This window comes from Branchiostoma lanceolatum, chromosome 7, assembly GCF_035083965.1.
Source record: "Branchiostoma lanceolatum isolate klBraLanc5 chromosome 7, klBraLanc5.hap2, whole genome shotgun sequence".
Taxonomy (NCBI): Eukaryota; Metazoa; Chordata; class Leptocardii; order Amphioxiformes; family Branchiostomatidae; genus Branchiostoma; species Branchiostoma lanceolatum.
The window spans coordinates 7,410,433-7,429,211 of NC_089728.1; the positions used below are offsets into that span (position 1 = coordinate 7,410,433).

Below are 18,779 nucleotides of genomic sequence, written 5' to 3' on the forward strand. Positions count from 1 at the left end.
CAACGGAAAATATTCCTCGCTACAGCACAGAAGCAGGCTGGCGTCCCACGCCTAAGCCACGCCTCACGCCGCAAACGGACCAATCCACGCGCGGGGATTTAAATTTTTGACCAATGGGCATGCGAGGAGGCGCGGCTTGCCCATAGCTATTACATCATGGTGAAGTTGTTTACTTCAAAACGGGCGATCAGCTGGCGGAGGCCGGGGGAGAACCGGTAGTCAAGCAACATGGTGCCAATCGCTTGGGCGGAAAGCAGTACGTGTCCTTGTGCGCATTGTCATTTCACGAATGCAGTAACGAAAAAGATTGAATTGACAAACGCAACATTTTCTTGCATGGGATTCCGTAGCAGCCGGACTATCAAGGCCCATATCGTGTTCACATGGATGATTATAATAAAAACCCTGTCTACATTGTCTGTTTTTCTTACATGCACCCTATGACAGGTGGTTCAGACAGGTGGTTTACTCAGAAGAACATCATACATCGACCTATTAGCACCGGTAAGCCAAAGGTGAACGTACCGAGCGGACGATAATCACACCCACTATAGTTGCAGTACTGGTCGGTCCCTTCCTTTCCTCAGCTGATAGGTCCCGGATGTAAGCTTGCTGTCCATGTGATCGCGGGATGATCAGGGGTGACTCAAGGCTTCAGCTCACAAAAAACCATCATTTCGCAATGACGAAGGGTGTTCCCCGCATGGGGCTTCCTTGATGTAACAATTCGCGTGACTGTTGTAAGCAACATGTAATATGTCTGCATGTCATCATAGCGTGTACATTCAATGGCTTTCTTCGTGACCAGAATAAAATGAAGTAGGAAAATTACTGCAAAGGAAAGGTACCGAATAAAGAAACCTCCTTCTCTTACTTATAACCTTGGCATTACCAAGGTCTTGGTTTAAGAAATGAAATGTCGTTGCACCCCAATGACCTTCTCAGAAATGCTGTCATCAAATGCTGTAATAACACGTTAGACCTATAACGTTAACATTAACGACAACGTTATAATTTGCAACATTGTACGGAACTTCAACTCCCGGCTGGAACGTGCGACATTCAGCTTTGAATAGTTTGATCTTGCTTTTAAACCTCCTTGATCTTTAAATATTTTGTGGAGGTGCAAATCGGATCGTTGCACATTTACAGTTACATTTTAGGAGTGTGCTTAAAAGAGTGGACGTATTTTGCTTTTAAAACGCGAAATTGACGGTGGAGTCGGAGGGAGGGGGTTTCTATCAGTAGACAATGCGCTGAAAGTCCCAATGACTGATCAGTTGCAACAAAAAGTACTAGTATTAGTCATGACTTTGCTATTGCAACTTTGGTCTTTTTTATTTTTCATTAGGGCTGAAACGTATGCGTTCTGCCACTTTTTAAGTCAAGCGACTGTATCAGTTGAAGACGGGCACTCACATTTGCACCCACGCCCACTGTTCCAGTCATTACTACAGACGTCATTAATTGTGGAGAGGTGACAGCCCCACCTAAAATGTACATATTAAACTACAGTTACTCATTATGGTTTGCTCCAAAAGGGGTAGGACTGCTCTCCAAGCAGAGGTTGCGGGGAACATTGTGACATTCTTATCAGTATGCCCTGTTTCTTGTCAGCTATCCCTACCAACTGACAAATTAAACAACGAGACATATGATAAGAAGGTCACAATTTCCCCCCCAACAACCTCTGTTTGGAGAGTAGGTATGACGTGATCATAGTGTAGCCTTTCTCTCTCCCAAGTTAATTCTACGTCTCTTTCCCTCCCTTCCTCTCTCCAATCTTTCTTTCCCATATGTTTCCCTTTCTTGCAGTGACTGAGTAAAACTTACCACGGTGAACTTACAGGGATTGCACTGCCATTTCGTTTTATTTCATGATAATGATATTGTTTGCGCATCTCTTATAGGTTATTTTACTTGGAGTTTAGCTCGTACGACGATGCGTCAAGTGGGGAACACGCCCCAGGACTTGATGCGACGGCTTGAAAAAAGAAAGTTGCAAAAATACTTCTTTTTTTTAAACTGAAAGCCATTTATCTGTTTGAGGATTTAAGACCACGGACAACTTTGGCTGACTTCATACTTTTTTCTACCAATGCAATGTCACATAGGATTTGTCATCGGCTGAGTAATAGAAATTATGGAACGCCCCTGTCATCAAGAGAGAGTGCGGAAAGCTGTGTGACAGCAGAGTATCTCAAATATGAGTTTTCACAATGGACAAAATGTGTTTTGGAGCACTGCGCGTGTATACGGTTATTGAAACATATTTCGCCCACTTATGGGAATAGAATCCCCCATTAAGGTATTGTATTTACTATTTATGTAATAGAAGACAAAAAGCGGAAGCTTCATGTCCAGGCTTATAGAAGGCTGTCATCATCGGTCATCATGATACGCAAATATCTTCCTTTCAATTCTGTTTTGCTCCACCAACACTTTATCATGGCATTGTGCTACTATTGAGTGGATCAAATAGGCTAGAGAGTATTCAACCAAGCCTTGAGTGAACTTGTAAAGCTAAAGTTCAACATACACACAAAAATGTCAACATTTCCCTTACATAGTTCCGTTTCCTTTCCTATGGTCGGCAGGGGAATACTCATTACAATCGTCGCGCCCGTGATAGTTGAACCCACTGACTAGCCTGTCCGTTTTTGCACTTCTGATCTACGGCCCATTTTGTATCTAATGATAGTAAGACTCAAACAGATATTGGCAGGGCAGCTCGTAACAGTGGCCACCATGCCAAAGAAAGGCAAACAAACGTACACCCTCCCCTTCTAATATCTTTTAGTGACTTGATTGTCGCTAACGGTTCGTACAACAGTTAGTTGTTTTTGTCACACGATTTCCAGCTATGCTATGACAGAACCGACCGGTCGTCAAAGACTCTACGACAACCTATTTCGTCACGCGACAGCTGAATGTTGTGCGACACACCCACAACTGTCTCAAGAATGTATTCAAGTTGCTGTCATAAACCTGGGAACTTGACTGTCGTAGCGCGCCTTCCCCTCGATGAGATATATGTATTTGTGCCGGAATACGTTTCTAGGACTTCCCTACAAAATGACTAGGGATGGATCCCCCCCCCCAAAAAAAATTAAAAAATCATGAGCCAATTAACCAACACCCAATGACGTCAATATGTCACATAAAATCCATTGGAACGTAATTAAGTTGATAAGGTTCGAGTTTCTTTTGTCATAGTGCACACATAATTCACCTTTTAACGACATAGGTTCGGTAAATGGCATGGCCATTGGTGTGAAAAACCACAAGCTAATTGAACGACCGCTGTGAATGTCTATCCTGTAACTGTGTACGTGTGTTACGTGCCAGGTAAAGAAGGCCAAACGCCCGATAGCGGATAGCATAAGAACTTCTACCACAAAGACTGAGACGTCGACATCGGCATGTACTAGTACTTTGTCTTTGTGTTCAGTAGATTTGATTAGTATTACTGTAATCAATGTTGTTTGTAGTAGACATGCATGACAGGAAAGTGTTCGTACTAGAACTATCTACACTGATAGTCATTGATTTTCAGTTTCAGAAAAGTCGAACACTACGCTATGATATATGTAGATGGGTGATATCAAAAGCTTTAATGCATTCCACGTTCAAGCACTTTCATCCCAGCAGAGGAATTATAAAGTAGCGCTCTCTAGTGACCACGTGTAGTATTGCAACAAACTTGACGTTGGAAGCTGGCTACCTTGCCTATGTCATGCACTGACTCATTTCCCGATCAGATATTAATACAAATGCTAGCTAGGGGTGGTGTGTATGTTTGTCTTGCATCTTCAGTTAAAACGAGAGTCTGTAACAAGTGTAAGACACAAACCTCTGTCAAATAATTATGGTATTTATGGTGTGGGCAAAGGTGTTTTTGATACCCTCTTTAGAAGTAAAAACATTATGTAAAACCCATTTTTATCCAGGTAGTTGTCTATTATAACAATACGTAGTAACCAAGGAAAAGATCCCTCAAAAGGATCATGACTTAAGCTGCGAACACACAAACACTGACAAAAAATTTCCCGAAGGTAATAACGGAGGTCACTGACCTCCAATGCGGAGGTAATAACCTGCAAGTTTAGAAATGTTCTGGCGCCATGCACCAAACAATGAGGAAAATGACCAAAAACGGACACTGTAAAGTTATAAAGAGTGAACACACCATTCAGTTACCATTTCGAGGCTGTGTTTATGTACCGTTACACAGTTATAGGAAGGAAGGGTTGAGAGGAGGGGTAACGTTATCAATCAATTATGTGTTGCTGACATCTTTGAAGTCGACAATTGCACGTCGACTTCCTTTGACATTATAGCTTTTTGTCTTCAGAAAATTTCAAAATTTCTTTTGAAAATTGTCTTTATCACCATCCACCCTCTCTGTATAAAAGATCGATATCTTAACACCCGATGTTATCTGCCGGCTCATGATCCGTCCTGGTCCATCCCTTAATACCTGTGATCTTTTCCCGCCTTTTTCGTGGAATTGGATTAGCACTAAGACTGAAGGAACTGGGGCAACGGCCTAGGGAACAAGAGGGGCAAGGCCGTTGATATGAAGCCTATGTACATGTATTTGGGGCAGCTCTCTTATGGCACAAGTCGACACTAGCTTTGAAGGAAAATTATTGAAATTGATATCCTCAGGTTGCATTTATAAGTTACTTCTACTGGTAGTTTTTTCAGAGCAGTTCAACTTATAATGTGTATCCAAAAAATAAAATATACATTCCAAATCGTGGTGCAATGTAACGTTATGCCTCTTGAGTTTGGGATGTTTAAAAGAATACAGTATTTTGTAGTCTTTGAGTTTGATAGGAAGAGTCTGAAGTTCAGATAAAACAAGTGGATGAAAAAAAAACCTGAAGTTTTAGATGTCAAACTTATTGGGGGATTGATTCTTACTTGTTTGAATTTTGCATCCAATGGCCAGTCTTCATGACAGCAATCTACAGATTGACATCTGTCAAATTCTGCATGAACTTTGGTACATGTACTGCTTTCATGAATCCCTTAGAGTTACTTGGTGTCCTAATGTTATTGTTTTCATAACAGGTGTCCATGTGAGATGGCAGCCAGATAACATGCAGGTATCACTCACTGATCATGCCCCTATTCACGCTGTATCACATGATAGTTGTCCCAAAGTGTCCAAGGTTTCTTTAACATCACAAACAGCGGAAGCCAGAAGGTCCTAAAATATACCAATGCAAACATTCCTGAGAAGACATACCAAACAATAACATAGGTTTATAGAATGGTTTTGACAGTCTTTGTCCAACATTTCTTCAACATCCAAAACAGACGCCACAATGCAAACATTTCCAGGAATACGAGTATCGTTCTAAACAAATAAACAGGTTCATCCAAAACAACAACAAAGGTCTTTCCACGTGCAGCATGCAGCACGTGTAGACAACAAAAGTATGACAGCAACTATAAATATGACCAGCGATTCGTAAGATGGAAAGTATCACTCCCTGATCATGCTCCTATCCACGCTGTATCACATGATAGTTGTCCCTGTCCAAGGTTTCTTTAGCATCACAAACAGCGGAAGCCAGAAGGTCCTAATCATAATGACTAATGCAAACATTTCCGAGAAGACGTAACGTTACCAAAAAATAACATTATTAAGGTTTATAGAATGGTTTTGATAGTCTCTGTTCGACAAAATTTCCTCAACATCCAAAACAGACGTCACAATAATGCGATCATTTCCAGGAATAGGAATATCGTTCTAAACAAATAAACACTGGTTCATCCAAAACCACAACAAAGGTCTTTCCACGTGCAGCATGCAGCAAGTGTAGACAAGATGTCAAGAAAAGTATGACAGCAACTATAAATATGACCAGCGATGTGTAAGATGGAAACTGAATACTTAAAACTGTTCGTGGGAACACCTGCTTCAACCAGAGACAGTTGACTGTCTGTATTAAACAAAACGTAGATACATGTAAATAAAGTCAGACCATAATACCTACAACTGCTGCAACATAACATTAAGTAATAAATGCTGTTTTCTTACTAGCACATGTTTCCGTGGTTGTTATTCGTGAGATACACCTTCACCACTTCCTTTCAAGTGTTTATTAACACTTAAATGTTTTGTGGCTGACTAGAGTAGTTACACATATAGTACCTGTTAATTTTGGTAACAGAATACATTGTATTCTGCATCCTTATTTACAACATGATGTACCTACTAGTATATCAATTCCCACTACTAGTTTTAATCCCCTATAGGCAACTGTTACATCATAAGGAACATTCCCCTAATTGTTGCTTTAATAGATTTTGCATACTACACTTCTCAAATTTGATATACCACTGGAGGCCCAAAATGTAAACAAGTTACTTTTGTACATGTAGCAAGGATCCTTATGTCCTTGCATGTAGTAACAAGCTATAAAAATACTACAGTATATTTACTGCATTACATGCAAACAAAGGCACCAACATACAGCTAAGCATCTATTAAGTACACAAGTATGCAATTTTTGAAACATATGAATTACCTTTTCATAGAATACATATATTCTTTAACAACATGAGTACACAAATATGAGGCTAGCTTTCTCTAGTTTATCCAGCACCCAGCTTGCTGTCAAATCGTCCTTTTCCATTGAAAAGTACATAAATATCATCAAAGCTTTATTCAAAGAATATAAAAGCACCATGATATGGATGAGGCCATACAAGTAATACTCTATGGATAACATCTGCAAAATAAAATAAAAGCATATGCAGATGACATTCAAAAAATCAAGCTTGAGTGGCCCTAATGTTATTGAGTAATCTTCCAGTCACATTTTACAATTGAACCACAAGTTTATTCAGCTCCAGGACTACAGTAGAGTTTGGGAAGGGATTGGACTTGCAAGGGTCTAGCTTCTCTGTTTGTCTAGTCCTACTTTCTGAGGGTTCTCAAATACAATGTCATGCTAAACTGTATGGCTAACCATGAAACATTACTGTCTAGATCTGTCCAACTGATATTGCTGTTTGAGAAGACAGTTGTAAGTAGTATCTTTACATACATTGCATTTGTAATAATCTTTGACACCTGTATATCTAGACAACAAAGACTGATTAAATTTATACATGTAACTGTTACATGTTAGAATTGTCACAGAGTGGACGCCCTTAAACCTGTTCAAAAGGCTGACTGCTGCGAGAGACAAACGAGTCTGGAGACAGCTCTCTATCTTCATGTCTACCTTGTCCACCCAACGACCTGGAGGTCAAGGGACTAGGTAGGTAGGTAGGTTACTACTGTACAGAAGATTGAAGTTACTCAAGCAATGGGATAGATGTGTTAACAGTCAACTTAGAACACTTGACAGTTGCTTGAGTAACTGTTATCTTGTGTACCTTATTACCTGGATGTCCAACCTTCATTGATGTGTTACTACTTTAACAGAATGAAAATTTGTGACACCAAACTCTTTATATTTGTGGGGGAAACAGTCGTGCTGCAGCGCTAAATTTCTTCCCGGCTATTTGGATCTCAAACTTGCCCTTGGTGATGAAGTCGTTGGTGATGACCTTACCTTCTCCTGTCTGCAGGTCTGGGTTGCGAACAAAACCAAGGCAAACCTACAGAGGCCATAAGTACATTCATCAATCATATGTGACACTTTTAATGAAGGACATAGAGAATACAACGTATTCCTATCACCCAAGGTACCAGGCCAACCACAGGAGGGCTGGGACCAAGTGTGATGCAGAATACATATTCTTTTTAAGCTATACCCATCTAATAAAACACACACATTACAGCAGAAGTTGTGAAATCTAATGTTCTCAAATGAAAGAATGTAAGAACAACAATTCCAATTCCAACGTCCGTATCTGGTGTTTCAATTTTTGACAGCGGCACATTTGGTCCCTATGAGGAGCGTTCAAATTATTCTATGGAAGCCTGTGAGATACAGTAAAATGCAGAGTGGTCCAGTACACCCGTATCTAATGTTATCATGGCCCAGGTATGACATAAAACAGCATGTACAGAGAGTGGTTTTAGTAAACCTTTCTACTTTCTGTTAGATTCAAGAACAGCAATGAGGAAGGTAATGCACAAACCTGTTTCTTCAGAGTGTATCCATAACCTGCTGACGTCGTTGTGCCAACGACCCTTCCACCCTCCCAGATTGGCTCTCCTCCCCAAGGCCAAAGGTCATTGTCCAGGTCATGATTGTCCAATAGGAACATGACAAATTTCTGTCTCACTCCTTCCTGCTTCTGTTTGAGCAGGGCAAATCGACCAATGAAGTCCACTCCCTGCAAGATAGTAGAAGAAAACATCCAAAAGTGTGCAAAAGGACGGTGGTGGTCACTCGTGATAAAGCTCATGACACTCTGTGATGACCTAAAACCTCATCTAGCATGGAACACCGCTACAGTCCTGTTAACCCTTGGAATGTGAATGGCAGAGAAGTACAATGTTTAATGCATCCTGGGAAGGACACAGGGCTGTCTCCAGGTCCAATTTCTCTGTCCAAGGATGAAAAAATTTGCTTGTTGGGATGGGAAGAAATATTCACCATCTGTCTGAAAATCTGAACTTCATGACATGAAGAATACATTTTCATAGGCTTAAATGACAGATTTAACAACAGAAATCAACGACATTGGCTTCCAAATTCCAATTGATTTAAATTTTGTCTTTTCCTTTGCAATGCCCTAACCATTAATCATGATTAATGCCTTCCAAGGCCTGTGAAAGATCCCCACCACCACCAATGAAAGTTGGAGACACCCATATGAAAGGACATTAAGTTAGTATACCACAACAATGTCAACAGCACCAGTGCTTAGAACACTTGACCTTAGTATTCCATAAGACCCCAAAAGTGTGTTAATGGTAAATATCATCTCAGCTTGTTTGGACAGATCTAATTACATACTACCATTTCTGTACTGGGACTCACATCTTGTTCTGATTCCTGAAACCAAAGCATGTTTTAGTACTGTTGTCAAAGAAATGTGTGTTTCGAACACTGTCTGAAAAGCTTCCAAAACTGTCTTGTATTTCTAAATTGCAATATTTTTGTAGCATCATGACAAGAGAGTAAATACAAGTATGTACCGCTTAAGTGTCAAAGGTAATCTATAATATCCATTATCCACATGTAACAGAAATAAATGATGGTATAATCTTTTGCAAGATTGCTGTCAACAGGCTCTTACGGAATAGCACAATGACTAAAGGTCAACTAGCATTATGCATCCCTATAAAAAAACATGTCTCCTACCTTCCCAAACTTGACCCTGTGCTCTCGCTGACACTCAAAGGGGGTCACGGACGCATTCAGGTCGATTCCCCAGAAGGCAAACGCCCGTTCCATGCGTAGATGAGCAATAGTGTAGTAGCCGACATTGCGGATTCCAAAATCTCTGCCCTTGTGCATGATGTGATCATACACATGGAGTGCATACTGATGGAGGGACAGAGTCGTTCAGTTAAAAGCAGAAATGATCACTGAAAGTGGCGTGTAAAGAATTGGAAAATGAACTTGGACGGCTGGATCAAAAAAGCCTTTGCAAGAATATTGATCACAACAAAATTGCAGTGTGTAAATGAGAATAGACAATGGCATTTATTTAATAACAAAGTTCTTGATTCACATCCAAGGAGTAACAACAGACTGAGAATGTGCCTTAAGTTGCAGTGTAACGTAGAACCAGTCATGATTGCCCTGAGGAAGGTGACCAAAACATCAACTGTTGTAACTCCTTGGTTGTGAATGAAGAACTTCGTTTTTAAATCATCTACCAACCTGATGATATTATTCACAAATGGCAAACAATTTTCAATCAGGTGAAAAACAGCCTGGGTTCAACAAACAAGTCTCTGTGGTATGTTTTCTGTGGCTATAGATCTATACCACTAAATTAAGATATCATACATTCTCTACTTCTCCTACCTCTTGTGGTACATACAGCATCCATCCCAGCTCTCCAGAGTGGCTGAGACTCATGGCACGGATACGTGGGGCAAAACCAATGCTCAGCTCCTAACAAATGATAACAAGATACATGTCTACAACGTCTTTTCATATATTTACTGCTGAAGTGACACAAACATTATGAACAAGTGACATATTCAATATATTACCTTATATAGACATAAGGGTGGACAAGGAGGCAACCTTTGCATTTTCATTAGATTCAATACTGCTATGATTTAGACCTTACCTTGTGAAAATGAAGAAAAATAAAATGAGTTCAGTGGCATTGGTAGTCTTGCGGTTAGGGTTGTCTTAAAACCTTAAGTTTTTTGGTTCGAATCCCTAGCAGGCCCCACTTTTGAGCCCTTGGGAAAGGCCTACTTCTTCCCTTGAATCGGGTGAAAATGAGTGACTAGCTTCGGTTAGGAACTTCCTCTTCGATGGGACATAAAGTTAGAGGTTACTTGTTTGAGGAGAGCCACACCTTGAGCATGTGAAAGAACCCACCACACTAGTACTTATTGAAAAAAGTATGATGTGAGTGGATCAATTACAGTCTGGTCTTACATAGCTTGTATTTACTGTATAAAACTGGTGTGTTGTGCCTAAAGGGGGTTTACTTTTTTTTAATCAATCAAACAAACAAACTTCTCATTACCCTGCAGGTGAAAGAAGGGAAGTACTGGCTGCTCATGGTGACAGTATCCGTCAGTTCGGCCATCAGCTCCCGCGACCTTGGCCCAAGGACATTGATGGCGGCGTAGTATGGCGTGATATCCCGGATCTGTACAGTCCCTTCCTTAGGGAGGTGACGGTGAAGCCATTCCCAGCTGCGTACCATCTGATTGGATGGTGAGATGATGAGATACCTGGAGGGACAACAAAGTTTGTCAACAAAGTTTTTCTTTACATAAGGCCACAGCGAGTAAATTTAATGACATGTTCTGCAGACTACAGGTCTATTATGAGAGAGCAAAAGAAACAACATGGGCAGAACAAAACAGGATGCCTAAATTTTGACAATAGGGACCACAAACATCGAGGTCCCCAACGTGCCACAAGTCCAGTGAGATAAGGGCTTTAGAACCACATATCTTAAAAGATGAGGACAGGCTCTTTCTGTATACTCACATGTTTTCTGCTAGGCGTGCCAGGCTGCAGTCATTCTCATACCCTCCATAGTGGTTGAGCATCCCGGTATGCAGCACCGTCCCAACTGGAACATCCACCTCGTTACAGCACAGCCTCTGTAGGTATGTCACCACCTCATCACCTGAGGACTGAACGTGGATACCAGAATACCGATGTCAACATGATGTGGTTTGTTTAAAACATGCATCTTAAGTATAGGCCGATCCCATAGCCCCTCCCACCTCTGTCAAAACGTAGAAATGTAAATAAAAGCAGAAATGTTTGACAGGCATGCAGCCACACTCTCGTTGGTGGAACCGTTAATTGCAATGCTATCATTGGATGAACTACTAATTGTGATGGACGGTCAGGATCGGTCTATTTCTCTCTTGCTGACTTGCTGCATACCAACAGGAATATGTCCAGATTCATGAGAGTTCTATGATACTCAAATAAATAAAAAAATACTGAATTTTAACACAAGTCAAGTGACATATTCACCTATGTAGTCTAATACATTCCATAAAGAGTATATGGTTCTGAAGGCATCTCAATTTCTGCCCAAAAGAATTTTTGCCCCTGGACTAAACAGAATTGTCAATGACTGAAATTGTGCTTCACACTGTTTCTCTAACAGTACCAATCAGTACTGCTACTATTTTGCAACAATCAAAGTTAGCTGTAGTGGAGGCATTCTTACTACACCACCACCAAAGTCATTCCGCATTAACCAGTACTGTTCATAGTCAACATGGTGGCCATTGGGGGCAAAGCAGAAAGGGCAGGTGCCAAGCAGGTTTCCAGTGGGAGCAAAACAGACTTTTTTTATGTGAGCCAAGTGGGACTACAGGGGAAAAGGGGAAGGAGTTTGGCGTGGGTGTAGTAGGTCTGTACTGACTCGAACTTCAAACTTGCTGAAGGATGACATGTCCATGACAGCAACATTTTGACGACAGGCCAGGTACTCTTCACGTACTGCATTGAACCATGGAGGCTTTCCATAAGTCCCCTGGCCCGCCTGCCAGCCAGAGGGGACGTCCGTGAAGTCATCTAAGTTTGACAGAAAAAAAGACAAGTACATGACGTATTAGCTATATCAGACTTTTCCTTTCAGCTTAAAACGTACACACTGGTAAAAATAAAAGTAAAGTAAAGCAAAGTAAAAATACAAGGTGCAAGGTTGTAAAGTAAAGGTAGAGGTAAAGCCATAGCCTTTGAAGCTTTGGGTTGTTAAATAACTGTGTCTAAGACATGGTATTGGAAGGCAGAGCCCATCTCACTCCTTCCACCGCCTTTTACCTCCCCAACCGAAGTCAGGTACCCATTTTACCCCTGAGTGGAGTGAGGAAAGTTCTTAAGTACCTGTCCCAAGGACACAATGTCTAGCCAGAAAAGCCAGGAGTTGAACCCATGATCTCCTGATCTTGTGTCCACTAGCCTAGGTACTCGGCCACTCGATGCCACACAAGGTTGTATCTATATCTTGTTTGTGAAAAACTTTGTGACAATGTTTCAGCTGATCATGACAGTGACTCACCAGACTCCGGCTTGGAGAACCAGTTGGCCCTCTCATACCCCATCTTGACTCCAAACACAGCCCCGGCCTTCTCCAGTTTGGTGTACAGTGGGGACATGCGCATCTTCCTGGCAGACTGGAATTCTGGCTTGGGGTAGGGCTGTGCATAGGGCATCGCTGAAACACAACAGAATGTATTCATCTATTACTAGATAACAAAGTGCAATTACATGTATATAACGTTATTACCTTCTCCAAGAAGGTCATGTTTTTGGTAGAATTTGTCTGGCAGAACAGCAGAACTCGAAAATGAACTGTCATGAAATTCGGAATGTGGTTAGGTCTTGTCCTATTACCGAAATTATGAGTTTTGGGGCCCCTTGGTACTGCAGCAGAACCTCCTTTCTTTTGTCAAAATGTCAAGGACTTAAAATGTGAAGAGAGAATATTGTATCATATAATGCTGTCATGACCACTGTTACTTCATGTCAAATAGATATATGACCAATTTGTCTCAAAATGACAGCATAATTGTATCTAAAACTTAATATATAACTATAGCAACATCCCTTGTTAAAACAACTTGACAACTTCAACATAGGAATAGCACACTTATCAAAGACTGCTGCAAATTGACACCATGGTGGATGTTGCTTGTTCCCAACATATCAGACAAGCTCGTACGTAAGGCTTTTTCTAAGAAAAGACTCACGCAATATTTCCTTGACCCTTTCCCTGAGGTACCTCCTGTTGTTGTGCATCTCCCCAAACCTGCGGATGTCGACCGGCCAGGTGCCAGCAGGAGGGTCCCCTGAGATGATCCATTCAGCCATGACCTTCCCCACACCACCTGCACTGGCGATTCCTCCTGAGTTCATCCCTGCAGCTACGAAGTAGCCTGGCAGCTGCAAGAATATTTATCTTTGTTAGATTTGTTATGCTTTACTGACATTTCTTTTGTTTCCTGCTTGGTTAGTTTACTTTTCAGCTGCATGGTTCAAAACAATATAAATGCTTGTTTTAATGATTGTCTGTGTGGGTAAGCTCTAGCTTAATAAAGAAGTTATGAAAGTTTGACAAAGACTTGGAGCCTGCCCCATATGTTGGGAAACAGGTCAGAGCTCTCTATGACCTATGACCTACCTCAGGAGCCTGTCCCATGTTGGGGAACAGGTCAGGGGTGAAGCTCTCTGGACCATTCAGAAACTTTTTAACCTTGACCTCCTTAAGTGTTGGCATGCGGAGCAGAATCTGCTCCAAGACTGGCTCTGTGGGAAGAGATGTACAGAAAGGAAAACAAGTCACTGCTACTATTCCAAGTAAAAAGTGAAAGCGGTGGGAGTGATTATGACTATTTTGCCTTGCCTCAGTTGCCCCCATCATCTGACTGCCCCCTGCACTAGTTAACAGAAGAGCACTTAAGGAATCTCAACAACTTTTTAAGGATATGTTTTAACAAGCAAATGTACATATATCCAAAATGCCAGCCACAGTCTGAGGCGTAGTCAATTTTCAGAATATTTACAACTCAATCGCAGTACTAGACTATTGGCTCTGCCCCTGAGGGATTGCCAATAAAATCATCAGTCCAAGCACCGGTATCTTTCCTCACCTACCATCATTATAACAGGTACTCACGGAAATGATCCCAGTCTTCCTCCAGAAGCTGGAACTCAAACGGCGAAGGAATTCCATCGGTGAAGACAGGTTTAGGTTTGGGCTCAAAGCCACCACAGATAAAGCCCCCATTCCATTCCCTCATGTAGTTATAGCCATCTGGATCTTGTGCAACTAGATGGTAAAACAATGATGTATAGGGGTGGGTAACGGTACCATGTATTGGTACAAAACCGGTATTTCTTGCTGGACTGGTCCGAAAAAAATGGTTCAGAAAAAAATCAGTGGACTGGTTTTTGGGCCGATTGTAAAATTCACAGTACCAGTCTATCAGCAGGTGGTCACAAAATAATGTTACCAAGAAATGGTCCAAGAAAATAATTTAATCTAAAAATTAGAGTAGATTTAGCTACAACTACAAAATTGTTTCAAGTACAATTTTAAAACACCACAGAAACTTAACTTAGTAAATGACAGTACCTGGCGTTGTGATGTTAGCTCCTGCCACTGGGTCAGTTATAATGTAGAAGTGCTCACAGGAGTGCAATGGAACACGGACACTAGGACTGGACTGTTGTCCCAACTCCCAAGCCCACTGGAATAGAGAAAAGTAATTCATTACCTTTGCCAAGATGGTAATTTTTTGGTAGCATTGATGTATGCCTGTTTGTGGCTTTGCAGTATAACTCAAGGAGCTAAGAATGGATTGTCAAGAAATTTGGTATGTGTTTATGTCTTGTCTATTGAAGAAATGATTAGATTTTCAGTCCCTAAGTAGCTTTCCTTGTTTCTACATGAACCTTACGTAGTCCTACACTATAAAGATTATGACTTGTAAAATGTTTCGCAAACATCTGTTACTTTAACTTTAGACAGGTGGGGGTCTTCCGGTTATTTAGATTTTCTAGGTATGAGTGTGGTTTAAATATAATTAAGTAATTGGCTATGAAAACAAGCAAGACGAAAAATTGGTGAAATGTAGTTACATTTTGCACGAAAGTTCCTAGATGCAAAACAACTACTGTTGAAATATAGACATGGGTCTGACAACACTTGACACATGTATAGTAAACACCTAACCTGTCCAGTGCAGTTGACAAAGTGGTCACATCTAATGTCTCCCTTGCTTGTTCGGACACCGTTCACTCGACCAGATGCTGTCAAAACTTTCTCCACACCTACTTTCTCGTGAATCTGGACACCTGGAAAAAAAAAGATGGTTCAGACATAAGGAACAACTGACTTAGACTAGATATTACCTACAAGAAAACAGAGGTATTGTTTTCATTTTGCATGTTTGTTTGTCTTGGCGTGTGTCCACAGACGTGTTTAGTTATGAGAACATTGCACTGTGGAGTGGCAGTATGTAAGGCGGAAGTGGTGTAATAGGATACTTGCAGTATTGGAAGGCTGGTTCGGCTTGGGTAAAAACCAGTCTTATATTTTCATAAATTGTTGAATCTTAAGCGGATGTTAACACAAATGTTAAAGGGTCAGTCCAGGTAGGAAACAACTCATGTCTCCCACCAACCTTTCATTGTCGCCCCCTTAGCCAGAGCTTGTGTGACATCAGCTGGTGTAGCCTCCCCATCTCCTGGTATCCATAATGCACCCTTCAGGTCATCCACTCTCAGTAAGGGGTGATAAACACTGATGTCTCTGGGACTCACCAGCTCACACTCCACTCCCATTGCCCTGCAACACCAGTTACATGTACATGTTGCATTTTCAACCATTTTCTTACAGTTTATTTCCCAAAACCAGTAAACTAACCAGTTTTGTACAACATTAAAAGTACAAGCTGTATGAGGCTGGACTGATAGGTTTGATCCACTCACATCACGAAGAACACCTTAACTCTTTTCGATAAGTGTGGTGGGATCTATAACATGCTCAAGGTGTGGCTTTCATGGGACTTCTGGCTTTACGTCCCATCCAACAGGACATCCTTAACCGAAGCTAGGTACTCATTTTCAGTTCAGAGAGGAATAAGTGTTAAGTGCCTTTCGAAAAGGCACAACATTGGGGCCTGTTAGGGATTCAAACCTAGAACCTGTAGATTCTAAGTCAACAACCCTACCCACAAGACCATCTTATCACCCAATTCTGCACCCATTTGTGTAGATCTTAATTATGATCATTTCAGTGAACATCATTTCCTGATGTTCAACTTTAAAACACACCTACCTTATTGCATCTGCATGTCTTCTGTATGCGGTCATTCGGTCCTCCGTACGAGCTACATATATGGAACCACACTGTTGCCAGCCTAGTGAAGAAAGAAACATTTTATCATAACACACAGCACATCAGGCATATAGTAGCATATACTTTTTGAGATGTTTGCAGTTCTTCACTGGTTTTGTTTTTACGGTGATACTTCATACATTGCACAAACTGTTTCAATTAAGAATGTTTCATTTCAGAGAATGATGACAACCTCCTAACATGTACATCAAGTCTAACGAAATGCCGATTTGGAAAATTGGGTCTGTAGAATAGAATTTTTTGTTTTGCACAGTGAATGAACAGTGACGGAAATTTGTACATAATGATGGAAAAAAGAAGTTTTTTTCCATCAATGGGAATTGGCATAACAGAAAAGAACTGATAGGACTCAAAAATTTTCATTGATACTGTTCATGTGATGTTTCTGACCTGTGTTAATGTCTGTCTCAGCCTCTAATGTTGGGTACAGCTGTTTGCTGTACTCAAACATCTCCCTGATGATCCCTTCGACCAGCATCGCACAGCAGCCGGACGAATGCCATGTTGTACCGCAGCTTAGTCTGGAGAAGAAAAATACCAGTGATCCCATCAATGTGTTAACTTGGGTCTGATTGGAATATTGATATCTACCTTTATCGTATTCAGTGTCTTTGTATATTTTCTTCTGATTTGACTGTTCTTCAATTCTGGGAGTAAATATCAATGAGACCAACTTAAGTTACTTTTTTCTTCATACATAATCTCTGTGTCCTGTTGTTGGTATATCTGGTTTGTAAGTTTTTGCTGGTTATTTGAAGTCTTTCAAAGTCTAAATCAACACACATTTTTACAAAGTTGCTTCATAACAGAGAACATGGTTAACTATGCTTCTGCATTAGAGATCTTACGGATAAGTCTGAAATAGAAGCTTTATAAAACCACATTTTAATCTGGCGAAGCACCTATTATAGCATATCATGATTCTGCTGACATTGCAAATTTTTAAAAAGTCCATGAGAATTATCCCCACTATTGACAGGGGGGTGTTCTTGTCAACAACACGTTTTTTGGACCTGGATGTTCCTGTTATTAGAGTGTGTTGTTTTTTAGCAATTGATAGGAATGAATTTCGTAGGAGCAATCAGAGCAAACCTTACAGCAGCCTTTGAGCTCTTTAGGCACAGAAACACTTATCACATGATTTTCGAACAATTTTGCTCAGCAATAGTCAGCATACCTTCCCTGCTCCAACAACACCACATCTGTCCAGCCAAACTTAGCCAGATGATACGCCACGGAACAGCCGATCGCCCCTCCCCCAGCGATCACCACTTGTGCCTGGGACGGGAGCGGCTTTTCCGCCGGTACCTCCTCCTGTGTCGCCTTGAGTTGACGCCTGTCCGCGCCAGAACTCACCCATCTCACGTCAGGGTTCGTGTTCCTGTGACAGAGCTGAGGTGACTTTGTTTGGGAACTCCAAGGCCAGCGTCCTGATCCTCGGACCCGTTCCCGGACACAGTTCGCCCACACAGCGCGATGTGACAGCATATTTGGTATCTGGCAATCGTATGGACATTCACCATCAAGATCGTACTATTTCCAATGGTTCAAACATACTGTGACACGCAAGGTTGACCAGGAAAAACGTTGGACCTTGACAAGAAACCCAGAACAGCAACTTTCCTTTTGTCATCATGTCAAAGGTCAGGATTGAAGGTTAGCAATTCTCGCCTTTTCCCGCGAGAACGAACGCGTAATCTCAAATTTAATACACGAATAGTGTCGAAGTTTCTACGTTTATCGGATGGAGCAGGTAGCTATTACTAAAAGGTTTGAGAAGTATTTTGCTTAAAAGGGTCAGACAGAAAATAGACAAGTGCAAGTTATCATCACGATGAAAGTGCCTCACTTTTTACTTCGAAGTGGTCGGGTTGAATCTCCAACACATTCACGCAGAATGCCAACATCAACCGTGTTTGACTTGTTCTCTAATTATCTGTATTAATCGACATCATCTTGAGGTTCAATCAATTGAACATCCTTGGTCTGGCAGCCCATGAAATCTTTTACTATTGCCTACTGTCAGTTGAAGACAGGAGTCAAACAGATACATTTTTTGTCCATCAACTCTGCACAATCATGTGGCGCTCCCTCCGCATTTACTGTTCAAACTAAAGTTTCAATTACGTGCAAAAACTTTGCTGCAGCCCCCTAAAATATAAAGGCTTTCATTTGTCTTTCCGTGCTCATAAGGCGTTGTTTCTAATCAGAAACTTGTAAAAACTTATTTGTGTGCTTTTTACTTGAATTTGAAGTAGTCGGCTCAA

At 41.1% G+C, this 18,779-nt stretch overlaps 1 protein-coding gene across 2 annotated transcripts; it reads right to left on the minus strand.

The window, feature by feature from the left end:
• Nucleotides 1-6,102: 6,102 nt before the first annotated feature.
• Nucleotides 6,103-18,166, minus strand: LOC136438952 (pyruvate dehydrogenase phosphatase regulatory subunit, mitochondrial-like). 2 transcript variants are annotated; one of them, XM_066434002.1, is made up of 18 exons: nt 17,690-18,166; nt 16,903-17,033; nt 16,432-16,513; nt 15,776-15,939; nt 15,325-15,446; nt 14,725-14,839; nt 14,266-14,418; nt 13,771-13,895; nt 13,340-13,532; nt 12,649-12,804; nt 12,010-12,161; nt 11,112-11,260; nt 10,639-10,849; nt 9,957-10,046; nt 9,285-9,467; nt 8,961-8,975; nt 8,113-8,310; nt 6,103-7,626 (listed from the first exon to the last, which is right to left on the minus strand). In XM_066434002.1, the coding sequence occupies exons 1-18, from the start codon at nt 17,998-18,000 to the stop codon at nt 7,477-7,479; spliced, it is 2,700 nt and encodes an 899-aa protein (XP_066290099.1). In that variant the 5' UTR covers nt 18,001-18,166; the 3' UTR covers nt 6,103-7,476. The 2 variants fall into 2 exon arrangements, with proteins under 2 accessions (XP_066290099.1, XP_066290100.1); XM_066434003.1 differs by lacking the exon at nt 8,961-8,975.
• Between the last annotated feature and the right edge of the window lie 613 nt (nt 18,167-18,779).